The sequence below is a fragment of the Peromyscus eremicus genome, chromosome 5, assembly GCF_949786415.1.
Source record: "Peromyscus eremicus chromosome 5, PerEre_H2_v1, whole genome shotgun sequence".
NCBI classification, from domain to species: domain Eukaryota; kingdom Metazoa; phylum Chordata; class Mammalia; order Rodentia; family Cricetidae; genus Peromyscus; species Peromyscus eremicus.
The window spans coordinates 47,506,055-47,521,090 of record NC_081420.1 but is presented as its reverse complement, the minus strand read 5'-3'; the positions used below and the strand labels follow the sequence as shown (position 1 = coordinate 47,521,090).

Here is a 15,036-nt window from a genome sequence, read left to right as displayed (position 1 = left end):
AGTGCTTAGGCAGCAAGCACTTTACTGACTGAGCTTTGTCTTTGTTAGCAAGACATTTCTTGTCATGTTCAAACATTTAAAAATATTCATAATCGTCAGTAGCAAAGTTCTCTATAGTTTCTTTTGAAACTAGATTTAACATGCCTTTAACCCCAGTACTTGGGAGGCAGAGGCAGGCAGATCTCTGTGAGTTTGAGACCAGCCTAGTCTAAAAAAAGGAAAGAAATTGGACTTAATAGGAAAAAAAAAGTGTGTGTATATATGTGTAAGGAATATTTCATACTGAAACTGGAGGGAAAACAATTAATAGAAATTATTATATATATCTCAATAATATAAATTATAAAGATAGGGCTGGAGAGGTGACTCAGCAGTTAAGAGCACTTGTTGCTCTCACAGAGGACCCTGGTTCAGTTCCCAGCACCCACAGGTCAGCTCACTACCATCCATAACTCCAGTTCCAGGGAATCCAACACCCTCTTCCGAAATAAAAAAAGTCTAAAATAATTTAGTATTATTATTATTGTCACCACCATTGTTGTTGTTGTTGTAGTAAATGTTACAGCTCTGAGGGGAAATGTTTCTCCAATGCAAGATTATAGCTCTGAAAGGAAAGGTATCCTGGCAGTCAGGAGCCAAGGAATACCACAAAATCACACTGTACAACAAACCTCACATAAGAGATTTATTGGGAAGGACCCAAGAAAGGGGCTGCCCCGGGAGAAGCAGCAAACAATTGGGCAGGAGGCAGGCTTCTGTGGCCTGATCTTGAGCTTTTTTTTCCCCTGTAGGGTGGAGTTTCGCCACCTGTTTCTTAAGGGGCAGGAAACAGCTGTTAGAGTAGTCTAGGGGACAGGGCCTGGCCTCTTGCTCCTCAAAGGCTTACAATTGTTAGTTTGGTTTTGCCTTGAGGCAGGGTTTCTCTGTGTAGCCCTGGCAGTTCTGGAACTTGCTTTGTAGACCAGGCTGGCCTGGAACTCAGAGATCCACCTGCCTCTATGCTTAAGTGCTGAGATTAAAAATGTGTGCCACCACACCTGGCTTGTTTTACTATTATTAGTTTTAGGGGTTTTTTGTTTGTTTGTTTGTTTTATTTTGTTTTTGAGACAAGGTTTCTCTGTGTGGCTTTGGAACCTTTCTTGGAACTCACTCTGTAGCCCAGGCTGGCCTTGAACTCATAGAGATCCACCTGCTTCTGCCTCCCGAGTGCTGGGAGTAAAGGTATGAGATATATCGCCCGGCTAGTTTTAGTTTTTTGAGAGAGGGTCTTATGTAGCCTTGAGTGGACTGAAACTCACAGAGATCCTCCTGCCTCTGCTTCGCAAGTGTTAGGATTAAAGGCACATATCACCATGCCCATCTAAAAACTTTTAAAAAATAAAGAGTATAAATTATTAGGATAAAGTCAGGGACTGTAGATATAGCTAAGTGATGTATTATAATGTATATAATATATTATTATTGGTTTGGAAAACAAAAGAAAGATGAAGACAGAACTGTATTTTTAGAAATTTGTGTGCATGCAATTCCCATGAAGGCCAGAACTGGATGTCCAGTCTGTTGGAACTGGAATTACAAAGGGCTGTGAGCTGCCGTGTGGGTGCCAGCAACAGAACCTGAGTCCTCTGGAGGAGCAGCTAGAACTTGTAACTGCTGAGCCATCTCTCTAGTCCCAGAATTGTATCTTTTTAAAGGCAAAATCATTGTGTAAAAGTACAATGCAAGCACCTGTTTTATGTTGTGAAAAATTCTTTTCTCTTTGAGAATCAGTTGGCATGTTACTTTGCATAAAAACCGTACAGTTTTAGTTTTCCCGAATAAATTCTAAGTTGAGATCTCCTATTTTTGGACTTTCGCCTGTGGCTAACTGGCCTTTATCAACTTTGGTTGCTTTCCAATTTCTCCACACGGATAAATAAGATGAAGACAAGAAAGGGAAGCTTTTTACTGCCACCTAGTGTTGGGGGGAAAAATAGCCACTAAGTGCAAAGTGGAAAAACTTGCATAAAATACTTAAGGTGAGGCAAGGACAAGATGACCACATGTCCTGGATTGCAGAAAACCCCTGTTGTCTTGGCATCTGTCTTGTTTAGCATTTGGCCAGCTCCCTTTTCCCTTATAACACTGATTTGGATAATAAATTAAATGGCCACTATTGACTCCTTCCGTACATAGCAGTGTGTGTGTGCAGGTGAGAGTGCACTTGTGTATGTGCGTGGGTGGGGGAAAGAACTTGACCTCAAGTGTCTTCCTCTACCATTCTCAACCTTAGTTTTCCTTGTTTGGCTGCTTGTTTGATTTGGTTTTGGGGTTTTGGTTTTTCTGAGACAGGATTTCTCTGTGTAACAGCCCTGGCTGTCCTGGAACTCACGTTATAGACCAGGCTGGTCTTAAACTCACAGAGATCTGCCTGCTTCTGCCTGCTGAGTGCGGGGATGAAAGGTGTGGGCCACCATCACTCGGCTCCATCTTGTTTTTTTGAGGTAGAATCTCTCACGGAACCTAGAGTTTGCGGTTTCAGCTAGACCAGCTGGCCAATGAGCCACGGAGATCTTCTCGTCCCTGCCTCCCCAGCAGTGGGATTACAAGTGCATGCTGACGAGTCCTGTTTTTCATATGTGTTCTGGAGATTGCACTCATACTTGTGTGGCAAGCGCTTTACCAACTGAGCCGCCTCCCCAGGCCCCATACGGCATTTAAAAAACTCAAGTGGGGTATGGCTCTCTCCGCTAAGCACACAAGGACTCAACTTAAGTGCCTCCCCTGCTCTCATTCTTCCCTTACTGAACTTCGGGACCAGGATTCTTGAAAAACTCATTCACACATAGTTGTCCTTCCTAAAACTTCACCTCTTCCTCAGCTTGAGGCACTGCCCTAATCCTTCCGCTGTGCATCAGTGGACATTCTCTCTTCATCCTGCTCCACAGCCTTGTACCAGCTGCCTACCTTCCAACCTCATCATACTTCTTGTCTTCCATGATGCATCTCCTGTTTTCCTCCCCTGTTCTGGAATCTTCTCAATGCCTTTATCATTGTTTCCTCTCCTGACATCTAAATCTTGATGTCTCCATTTAGCTCTGCTCCAAAGACTATCAATTCATCTCGTATGTTTTATGATAATCAACTCACTGAGATATCCAAATCCTCTCATTGAACTCAACCAGTCACTCAGTAAATATTGATGAAACAACTAGGAAGTACTAGTTGCCACTCCAGGTACTGGGATGCATCAGTGGACAAACGACAGAGGGGAAATGTTTTTGTCCTATGTCCAGAGTAATCATTATACCATAAGCAAAATAAGTGAGTGAAATGAAATGGATAAGATAGGAGAGGAGAGGATAGAACAGAACGGAAGAGAACAGGACTAACAGAGCTTGGGTGTGGTAGGAGGGCATTAAAGGAAGAAGGGAAGGCCGGGCGGTGGTGGCGCACGCCTTTAATCCCAGCACTCGGGAGGCAGAGCCAGGCGGATCTCTGTGAGTTCGAGGCCAGCCTGGGCTACCAAGTGAGTTCCAGGAAAGGCACAACGCTACACAGAGAAACCCTGTCTCGAAAAAAAAAACAAAAAACAAAAAAAAAAGGAAGAAGGGAAGGCTTATTGAAAGGGTCATCTTTTAACTGACTACTATGAGTTACAAAGCCATCTGAATGAAAAGCCAAAGGAACAAGAGTGTACTTGTGCACCATCACGAGCCAGCAGTGTTGGTATACACCCGTGATCCCACTACTCCAGGAAGATGGCAAGTTCAAGGCCAGTCCAGGTTACATATGAATTTCAGGCCAGTAAATAAGAAAATAAAAGAAAAGAACTAAAAAATATATCCAGAGGGTCGAGGTCACTGTGGTTCTAGAGCCAGGTACGCAGGAGCACATTAGCAAAGGATGAGGCTTGAGGATGAAGTGCTACAGATGTCAGCTAACAGGCCACAGGAAGATCCTGGGTCTTTCTGATAGAACTTTGCAGAGTTCTGGCTAAGAGTACCATCAGATTCCTTGCCTTGGGTCAGGTTTCCTGTCACACACTCGGACACTGGAGACTGTTCTTGGGAGCATGCAGAGGATGTGAGGAACAGATCTAAGCTGTGGAAGAAGTTGGTCCAAGATGCTGTTGCCACTGAGCCCACGAGATGGCTCTTCAGAGTTGTCCCAAATGTTTGAACTCCTGTTCAACTAGTCACTGGGTGCAGGTTGCCATAGGGGAAGAAACTGTCTCAAGCTAGGCAGCCACTTCCAGTGACAAGCACTTCCCAGACACAGACAGAGAACCACGCAGGTAACAATGCCAAACCCTGAATGGCAGGTGCAATGCAAGGCGTGTAGCAGCTAGTCTCCAGGGCACCTGTCTGGGTGTCCTGCATCTTCAAGCTGGCTGTCACCACTGCCGCTTGTCTTGGGGCATGCCTGAACCTCCACTTGCACATTTAGGACCACTGGGAGACTCTCCTCATCAACAGCCAGCCAGGTCTTAGCTCAGCAGCCTGAACGATCCTACTGAAACAGGTTGGATCCTGCCGATCCTCTGTGCACAGCCCATTCAGCAGTCATTCCCACTCATTTCGGAACAAAAGCCCAAATCCTTGCTGCAGTTGATACCCTGTCTTGCTGGGGTCTAGCTCTCTACCCTCCCCTCTGCTGTTCTATTCTCCACTTCTTGCATAGCTTCCTTTCTGAAAGCCCCCTTCTGTGGAGAATGGAAGAATTTCTACTTTCTTTCACTTCCAGGAGAACCCTGACCCAGTGGCACAGTCAAACTACACAAGAATCAGGAAGGCTTGGCCCCGGGGGTTCTCAATCCATGGATTGTGACCCCTTTGGCAAATCTCTATCTCCAGAAAAACTATCTACAGAACGATTCATAACAGTAGCAAAATTGCAGTTATGAAGTAACAATGAAATTAATTTTATGGTTGGGGGTCACCACCACATGAGGAACTGTAGGAAGGCTGAGAAGCACTGTCTTGGACTGAGATGTGAAGAGCTGCTTCTGCTGGGTAAGAGGTTGCCTTCTGCTAGTCAGGGTACAGGCGTTTACTCAGAAGACATCAACTATTGGGTAAAAATGCAAAAGTAATCATTAAAATGGTCACATGACTAGGGCAGAGGATGTACCTGAGCACAGGATGCTAGAGTGCTTGGAAAGGATGGCTGGATAGTTTTTAAGGCTTCCCAGCCACCATCGTCCACAAGTAATTGTAGCATTGAATAGCCAGATAAGATCACTTCCTTAAAGAAGGAAGTGACTGGTTGTGGGAGGCAGAGAAACATTAAGGAGAAGGAATTAGAACTGGAGTCAGGTGCAGAAGGTGCTATGGCCTAGGAGTAGTAAGAGTGGCCGTGCTGAAGGTAGGACAGCATCCTGAACAAGTGGCCAGTATCTCAAATGGTGTTGTGCATTTGTAATCATCAGGTACATAGGAAAAGCAATTCCCTTTCCTGCCTCCAGCTGAGGGCTGGGATTACAGGTTTGTGCCATCATGAAAAACTTGGAAGGACAATATTCTTTTGTAGACTTCAAGGTAAAATGTAGATTCCTGAGCCAGGAGAGAGGTCTCATCTTGCTGCTCTTGTAAAGGATGTGAGTTCAGTTCTCTGCACCCATGTCAGATGGCGTACAACTACCTGTAAATCTAGCTCCCGGAGATCCAGCATCCTCCTCTGGCCTTTACAGGCACCCCCACACACATACAATCACACACAAACATACATACTCTCATAGTTAGAGTTTTGTGCCGTAAAGAGATGTCATGACCACACATCTCTTATACAGGAAAACATTTATTTGGGGCTGGCTTACAGGTACCTAAGTTTAGTCCATTGGGAAGTATGGTAGCATGAAGGCAGACATGGTGCTGGAGAGGTAGCTGAGAGTTCTATATCTGGATCCACAGGCAGCAGGAAGTGACTGTGACACACTGGTCATGTTTGAGCAACTTAGACCTCAAATCCCACCCCCTAGTGACATACTTCTTCCAATAAAGCCACACCCACTCCAAGGCCACACCTCCTAATAGTGCCACTCTTTAGGCACTCCTTTTTTTTTTGGTTTTTCGAGACAGGGTTTCTCCGTGTAGTTTTGGTGCCTGTCCTGAATCTCACTCTGTAGATGAGGCTGGCCTCGAACTCACAGAGATCCACTTGCCTCTGCCTCCCAAGTGCTGAGATTAAAGTCGTGCACCACTGCCACCTGGCATAGGCACTATTTTCATTCAAACCACTACACATACACATAAAAACAAAACACACCCATTTAAAAAGTGTAGAATCCTTAGCATAGTATGTGATCTGGCATCTGCCTATTCTATTTGCATTAAGGTTGTACCAAACTGTTTAAATCTCCCTAGCAGACATCTATCACTGTCTTGGGATTTTGTTGTTTATTTTTTACTTAATAGTGTCCTTGAATGTCACTTCCTGTCCTTGTTAATTATACTCTTTGATTTCTTTACTCTACTGTCCCCCTCTAGTGAGCCTAGGGCTAAGTTAAATATCTGTTGTTTCGTGCTACCACAGCACCCTGACAGTTCCTAGACACTGGTCAATAACAATCGGAGAACCTGGCATCCTAGTTTGCATTTACATAAATCTAATCCCCTACTAACTTGTTCATGTCATGAAATGATGAACACCTTGACAGTACAGATTGATTATGTGCTCATTAGGTTTTTAAGACTTTATTTCTTCAGTTCCATTAGGATGGTTTTGGTGGCTACTATAGTGTTCATTATAACCAAGTTGTTTAAATACTATTGTATAATGCTTTCTGCCCTATTTCAGTCTAACACAATTCCTTTACTTGGCTTTACCATATATATATATATATATATATATATATATATATATATATATCTCACTGAAGGTCTTCTAACATGCTGGCCAAGTTTATTGATTACATTTATAGTCTGTCCTTCACCAATATCATCTGACAAGGCTCTGCTTCAGTTAATTGTGTATAGAAAAATACTTTTGAAGCACCTGGCACATAGTAGGGCCTCAGTAAACATACATTAAATGAATAGATTTGCCAAAGTAAGAATTCCTTTTTTGGGAGCTCATTATCTTGTTTTTCAGACTGACTTTGAATTCATGACTCTCCTGCCTCAACCTCCTCAGTGCTATTACAAACATGTGCCTAGATATAATTCTTTATTCACAAAATGAAAATGTATGGATATCAAAAGGCCATTACTACTTTTCTTAAGGACACACACACACACACACACACCCTTGAAGTGGGAATTCGCTCTGCCCATGACCTTTGGCTATCTGGCCTTATAGAGGTGGTGGGGAGAAAGGGGGTCACGTTCTTTTGGGTGGTGAAGACTGAATCAGATGGTGTGAACCTGCATGTGATTGGTCCCCTGCTGTGGGATGTTCTGTATGGCAAATGTGTTGCTGATTAGTCAATAAATAAACTGATTGGTCAGTGGCTAGGCAGGAAGTGTAGGCGGGACAAGGAGGAGAATAAAGCTGGGAAGTGGAAGGCTGAGTCAGAGAGACACTGCCAGCCGCCATGATGACAAACAGCATGTGAAGATCCTGGTAAGCCACGAGCCATGTGGCAAGGTATAGATTAATAGAAATGGATTAATTTAAGCTGTAAGAACAGTTAGCAAGAAGCCTGCCACGGCCATACAGTTTGTAACCAATGTAAGTCTCTGTGTTTACTTGGTCGGGTCTGAGCGGCTGTGGGACTGGCAGGTGAGAGAGATTTGTCCTGACTGTGGGCCAGGCAAGAAAACTCGAGCAACAGTCCCCAGCTTTCCAAGGACTCTGCAAGTGGATTTACCTTATCCTGTATCAGTTGAGTCTGTTTTCCCCATAGAACCCCTTAATAAATTGACACACGCGCGCACACACACACACACACACACACACATATATATATATACCACTGAGGCTCTCATTACACACTCTTGCTGACAACCAATTATTGCTCACATGACAACTTCTCTAACAGAAATATAAAAACTAAGTTAGCGTAGTTTTTAAAGATTTATTTTATGGGTATGAGTGTTTTCCCTGCATGTATGAATGTGAACCACCCGCCTGCCTGGTGCCTACAGGTCAGAAGAGGGCAGCAGATCCCCTACAACTGCTGTTAAGGTGGTTGTGAGCTGCCACGTGGTGCTGGAAACCAAACGTGGATCCCCTGCAAGAGGAACAATTGCTTTTAACCATTGAGCCATCTCTCTAGTCCCCATCACAGTTTTTAAATAGAGAAATTTCTACTAAGGAATTTTTAGAGGGGCTGGAGAAATGGCTCAGTGGTTAAGAGTCTGTGCTACTCTTGCATAGGACCTGAGTTCAGGTCCCAGCACCCACATGGCAGCTCACACCACCGGGAATCAGGTGCCCTCTTCTAGCCTCCAAAGACACTTGTACTTATGAACACATTCCCTCACACAGACACACATACACATAATTAAAAAACGAATCTTAAACGAAATTTGTGGAAATTATTCTCCCTTATTGCATTGTGTACACATATCTGGGGAAGGAGTATGTAGAAATTGGTGACATCTGCCAAACAGCCATATGCTTGATTTTTAAATTCTGTTTCCTTTAAAAAGGAAAAACATGTTCTTTCCTGTCTTCAGAGCTCTTCTATGTAGGGGTCTAAAAGTTACCCCGGTGTGTTGAGACACTATTGTTCACTCAAATTTTCAGGACATGCTGTCTTAGTCAGTGTCTAAGATGGTTCCCAATGGTCCTTGCCTCCTGGTAGTCACTCTGTAGTGAATACCTAAATATTTTGCATACCGGAATTCACTCTACAGAGTCTGTGTGACCAATTTACTAACCCAGAAGTGATAGAATGTGTCTTCATGAAAGTGTCTGCCATCCAAGTAAGCAATGTAGAATTCGGACTCTTTAACCACCATCATGCCTTCAGATGACTTCAGCCATGGTTGACAATCTGCCTGCAACTTTGAGAACTGGAACCAGAACTTCACTTTCAAATTCCTGACCTGTAGTAAAGTTTGAGATAGTAAATGATTACTATTGTTTTAAGTAATCTGGATCTGTAATGGTTAACAAATATAGAAGTCCCTTCCCTTCTCTATTCAGTGTTGGGCATCAACCCAAGACTGCCCATTGGGAGACATGTGTTCTACCATTGAGCTTCATTCCCAGCTAAAACAAATTTCTTCTAATGGAAACAAAATTTGTGTGTTAAATTTTTATTTTATTAAGTAATACAACAGCAGAATACAGCTTTTACATGATTAAACCAAATAAAAATTTCAAATAAAAAAACCGAAAACATTGCAAAAATACTCGAAGAAAAAGCAATGGCTCAGTGATTAAGAACCCTTGCTGCTCTTCCATTCCAAATTGTTTCCGGCATGCTAATGGCGTGGCTCACAACCACATGAAACTCCAGCTCCAGAGGACAAGATAGGCCTCCGTAAACACACGCAAATCTCAACAAAACAAAAGCAAATCTTAACATAGTGACGGCCCGAGGATGTAGTTTAGTTGGGAGACTGCTCGCCTAATACGGATTAATAAACCCTGGGTTTCATCCCAAAGCACTGCATAAAATGTGGTGGCGCAGGCTTGTAATCTGCGCACTTTTGAAGACTGAAGGTTCAACAGTTCAAGGTCATCCTCGGCTGTGTAGTTTCAACCAACTATGGGGTGGGAGACGATGACAACGCAATTGCCTTTCGGATTCCAAGCCTACTGAGTGGCACTACGGGGCTGAGCCAGAGGTGGCTCCAGCGAAGTTTGTTCTTTTCCTAAAGACGGCTGGAGGTGGATCTTTTGGAAACGCAGCCCGCGCACACATTTGGTCATCGTATCTTAGGCTTCTTCAACTTGTGGGAACTTTGCAAGTCACCCGGTTGCCGCTACTCTCATTCTAGTCCTTCCGACAGCTCTCCTCGTGAGGAGCGCGCGGATGTCCAGGACCAGGGTGGCAGCAGACTCCAGGTCCGGGGTTCTCCTCCGCCCTCACTTTCCATAGCGAGGCCCGGGGCTTCCCTGCCTTCTCACCGGGCGTTGCTAATTGGAGGCCAGCCGGGTACTCCCCGCCGCCCTCCTTAAGGGGGTCTGTCGGGGTAGCGCACCATTATCTCGCTCAGCGATAACGCGCCCTGCAAACCTTTCCGGGCTGGGCAACAGCTCCTCGAAGTCGTGCACCCTACAGCGCTGCCCACAACTGAGGGGGTCGGACAGCAACTCCAGCAGAGAAGTGCGGGTTCTGTATGCACAATGCCTGCCTCAAACGAGACCCGGGAGCACTCGCATGAGGACGGCTACGCATGCTCCGTGTGCCTCCAAGGAACAGCGGCCCGAGGAGAGACGCGCGTGCTCTGTGCGCGCTTCGCCTCTGCCAGCGTCTTGTACTGGAGCGCGCACAGCACCACGGGAAATGTAGTTTCTAGGGTTTGGAATGTCGGGCACGTCTCCCGCCTGGGCTCAGCGCGGGACTACAGCTCCCGGCTATCCCGCAGACGGGCGGTGCGGGGACGCGGACTAAAGGGCGGGGCGAGAGCGAGGAGGGCGGAACGGGTGGGAAGGCGGCGCGCGCGCGGGGGCGGGGCTTCGGCCGCGGAGCCGCTGCCGCTTGCGGTCCGGACCTGAGGCGCGAGCTGAGGACACAGCGCCGGGTGCGGGCGCGGCGCGGGCGCGGGCGCGAGCTCGAGCGCGAGCCCTGCCGGTGGCTCTCGGTGCTCTTAGGTCCCCTCGCTCTCGGCCGGGACGCGGGAGAGAGCGGCGCGCGGCGGGGGCGCGAGGTGGTGCGGGCGGGGGCGGCCAATGCGAAACTGGCTGGTGCTGCTGTGCCCGTGCGTGCTCGGGGCCGCGCTGCACCTCTGGCACCTCTGGCTGCGCTCCCCGCCGCCCCCCCGCGCCTCCGGGCCCGGCGCGGCAGGTGAGGTGCGGGGCTCGGCCGCTGCGCGCGTGGGAGGCGGCGGGGATGGTCGGAGGGCCACGGGGCAGGTGCGGACGTCCCGGGACAGCCTGAACAAACGGGTCTTTTCATCGGCGTCGGGCGAACTCGACCGTGCGTTTCTTCTCAGCGTGTGCTCAGCGGCCCACGCCGTGCTCGAGGGCCTTGGTCACAACTTGGGGGTGGGAGTGGGGGGGTCTTCTGTCCGAGGGGGCCCGCGAGCGCGCCGGTGCTGACGGTGCTGCCTTGTGCGTGTCAGGACTCACTTGGCAGTGTGAGGAGGGACTGACTGTACTTTGTGTTCTCTGAGCATGAGGTGAGCCAGTGAAACACATCTAGACGTGAACTAGGGCGCAGCTGTGTGTGGAGTCGTCCCTGCGGTTCTGCTTGGGTAGCTTGCTAATAAAGGAGCCTGGGAATACCGGATTCTTGAACTCGCCGGCCCATTTGTTCCTAAACTTCATCCCTCGTGGGGATGAAGTCTTTGTCTCGTTCGCTCAGTGTTGTCCCACCGCCCTGAACACTACCTTAGGGTCTCGTATGTCTTTTTCAAGTTTTGCCCAGAGAGCTTATATAAAGAGACCTAGATGGCTATTTTTAAAATAGGGTAATGCTTGTTTTATTTATTTTTTTAAACTACATTAGGAGTTCTCTTACCACTTCATATCCAAACAGCTGTTTTCTTCTCGGAAAGTTTATAAAAACAGGCCTTGACAGCACAGGGCTGAGTCTTATACCGTATTTAGCAATCCTCAAAACTCCCCAGCTGTTACCAGATTACACTGGAGTTATTTTAGTAATGATCTCTTTTCCTATTAGACAAACCACCAGCTTTTGGAAAGGTTATTTGTGTGACTGAAAAGAATTAACCACTTAAATGGTGTAATGAAAGTACACCATTATATGTGTATTTAGCTTGCTAAACATGTGGGGCTTTTACAAACTGAGAAAAGTGTCATACATACAAAATACTTTGCAACCTAAGATCTGTTGGGGTCCTGTTTTATAGTTTTCTTTCTCTTAAATAGATAAGTGAGTTGCTGGAATCTACTTGCAGATCCAATGAAGATTATATATGATCCTAACATTAGCAGTCTTTTGGGGTTCAACAAAATAAACCTTGCCTTCGAGTTTGTATTTCAGTAAGCCCGTGAGCAATTTTTGGGGTTTGAAACAGATTTTTTTCTATCCTTTTAATGTTTGGATGATGGTTTAGCACTTACCCATTTAGACTAGACTAGATTAAAGAAGCATGTAGAGTCATATAGGGTCATACTAGTTGTAAAAGTTAATTTTGTGTTGATACTGGAGCTTTGTCAGATAATGTTTCAGTATAAAGCCAGATTCCTATCCCACGCTCCTCCCTTGGCACTTCAAAAACAAAAACAGGAGTAGTTTGATTGCAAACATTTCCCACAGGTCTTTTTCCTATTTTGCTGTTGAAATATTTAAAACATTTGGGCATATTTTTACATTTTGATCCTATCCATTAAGCCTAAAACCTGAGATTTTACTAAGATTTTTACTAAGGTCTGAACATCATCAGACGGGGGCAAGTCCTTTGACCTGCTGAACTATTTCAAAGCCCAGTAATTTCTTGAAAGAGAAATTTACCTTCACTGAGTATTAGGAAAGCTCTCTTGGCTAACAGTTGGTTCTGCAAACAGTAGAGAGCTGCTGGGCTATCTCCTTTTGTAGTTTGGAACTAGCAAATAATCAAAATAAAGTGCCTGCCCTCCAGGTGTTAATCATTTGGAAGGGACGACAGCCTAAGACTATAAATGTAAATGTCCCGAGGATGGTGAGTATGAGGAAGGGAAAAACGAAGCAGTTTCTAAGAGTACAAACAGATCAAGGAAGGCCACTGTGAAGAGGTGAGAGTTGAGGAAGGACCTGAGGGAAGTAAGTAAGTCATGCTAGCACTAAGATTAGCAACTTTTCTAATGTAGTGGCTTTAAACAGCACTGGTGATGAAGAAGGTCTCTTGTGAAATGTAGCAGCACACCAGAGGGACAGACTAGAGAGGAAAATACAGCCTTTGGACCAGGGGATAGAAACTGTGACTTGATCACTGTGTACTGGTTGTGGACAGTGCCTTACAAGAATTATACAATGGTTAATACAGAAAGATGATGTGACCCAGTGGTCAATATAGAAAGATGATGTGACCGAGAAAAGGCTTCTCTTTGTAAGATAGCTGGAAAGAAGGAAGCCAGAGCTGGAAAGAAGAGGAACTTATCACCAAGTACAAACTTGAGCTAGGTATAGGGCTGGATGCCTGGGTCAGGAATGTTTGGAGACAGGGCAAGCAGTTCAAAGACAAATTGAGCTTGATGCCCAGTTTTTTGCCTAGGGCTGGTTCTTCCAGAATTATCTCTCTATGCTATATCTTAGGGCTTCAGTTTCCATGTTTATAAACTGGTGATCTACAAAGATTTGTTCAGCAAGACATTCAGAGGTGCCGAGTCACTGTAAACCCTCCAGGAATTTACGAGAGTATTGGTAGTAGGGAGGTAGCTAAAGCCTGTGCCAGTATGGTTCATTGAAGCTGGCAAGAGCACACTGTAGTGATGCAGTGACTATTTCATAATTGATCTGTGATGGGCTCTTATGTTTTCCTCATTTTCAAGATTTCTGCCTGATTGTGATGGATGCCATCCAAGAGCATACATATGAGTTTGTCTGTCTGTCTGTTGTTTGTTTTTCTTATGAGTTCTTAGGCTTATTTTGAACAATCATGTTCGAGGTCAGCATCCCTAAGACTTTAATGTCCATAGTCATTGCAAAGCCCAGCAGGTTGCCAGTCTCGGGATGGATTACTTATTAATATAAATAGTCATTGCTCTTGGGGCGCTTGCTTGGGGCTGTGAGTTATTCCTGTCATTGTGGAGATCTTGTTCCCTGTGGGCCTGTGCCAATTAGCACAGGCAGACATAAGAAATGCTCAGTTTGAATGAGTGAATCAAGAGAATGAAACTGAGAAGATATTAATTTTCTGCCTATATCATCTTGTTTATGTGCCATGAGGACCTAATAATTTAAATATATTTCTTTCATAAAGGGGAACAAATTCTGTGGAGGAAAAGTTGAAATTGTTTTTAAATGAAAGGAAAGAAACATGATCTGTACTTCTAGATTATTTTCAATATAATACATGTTTTGAAAAATTTATTTGGAAAATGTTTTTGATGTTTCATACTAGATTATTTTCAATATAATACCTGTTTTGAAAATGTATTTTGAAAATGTTTTTGCTGTTTCATACACATTCTTTTCAGGCACGTGACTGTGCAGGCTGATACATTTTTACAAGCTGAGCACTCTCAATCATGTTAATTTTAAAAAGGAAAACTATGGGGTTGGGAATCTAGCTCAATTGGTAAAATGCTTGTCTTACAACAAGCATGAGGATCTGAAGTGGATCTCAGCCAGGCATGATGGTACACAGTTGTAACCCCAGCACTGAGGAAGTAAAGAGAGGATCCTGGGGCTTACTGGCCACCAGCCTAGATGGATCAGTGAAGAGCCTACCTCAAAAATCAAGATGGACAGCATTTGAGGAATGAAATATCAGCAAAATTCCTATCTTCCTAAAGTGTTGAATGTATATTCGAAGTGTGCCCTGAGTTTGTTTTTGTGGGGTTGTTTTATTTTGTTTTGAGACGGTTGCTCTCCCTGGCTGTTCAGGAACTCACTATATAGGCCAGACAGGCCTCAAACTCATAGAGATCCACCTGCTTCTGCCTCCCTAGTGCTGAGATTAAAAGCAAGTCTGACTCCAGTATGCTCTGTAAAAGACTTGCAGGTTACAGTCCTACCAGCAGTGAAGCAGACTAGCTATTATCTTGAAATCATTGTCAGCATTCTCTTGAAATACCTATCATTTGATTTTTACCATATAAGAAATCTGTCACTTCAAATGTAGAAGAAATCTAGTGTGTAGTTGCTGTAATTCAAACTTGATTTCTAGTGAAGTTGGGCTTTTGTTCCCTCCAGAGGTTGCTGCCTTCTTTCACGACTTGTCCTTTAGTGCTTATGTCTTAGCCACCCTCCCCTCGTGCTTCTGTATACTGGAATCAAAGCTATGTTTTCATGCTTGTACCATGTAACTGTGATGAGTATATAAAGTGAAAGAA

At 44.9% G+C, this 15,036-nt stretch overlaps 2 protein-coding genes across 4 annotated transcripts in view; both read left to right on the top strand.

Moving 5' to 3' along the window:
• The window catches only part of Lyst (lysosomal trafficking regulator), a 109,705-nt gene extending 99,652 nt beyond the window's left edge, over nt 1-10,053 (top strand). Inside the window, exon 29 of the mRNA XM_059263013.1 lies at nt 9,753-10,053. Within this exon, the coding sequence (XP_059118996.1) occupies nt 9,753-10,053 (301 nt within the window). The remainder of the gene's footprint in view (nt 1-9,752) is intronic.
• A 536-nt stretch (nt 10,054-10,589) lies between these two features.
• The window catches only part of B3galnt2 (beta-1,3-N-acetylgalactosaminyltransferase 2), a 38,725-nt gene continuing 34,278 nt past the window's right edge, over nt 10,590-15,036 (top strand). For 2 of the 3 annotated variants that reach the window (XM_059263397.1, XM_059263396.1), the window contains exon 1: nt 10,753-10,882. In XM_059263397.1, coding sequence (XP_059119380.1) covers nt 10,768-10,882 — 115 coding nt within the window. In that variant the 5' untranslated portion in view covers nt 10,753-10,767. Of the gene's footprint in view, nt 10,883-15,036 lie in introns of all 3 variants that reach the window. The other variant, XM_059263399.1, reaches the window with a different exon arrangement.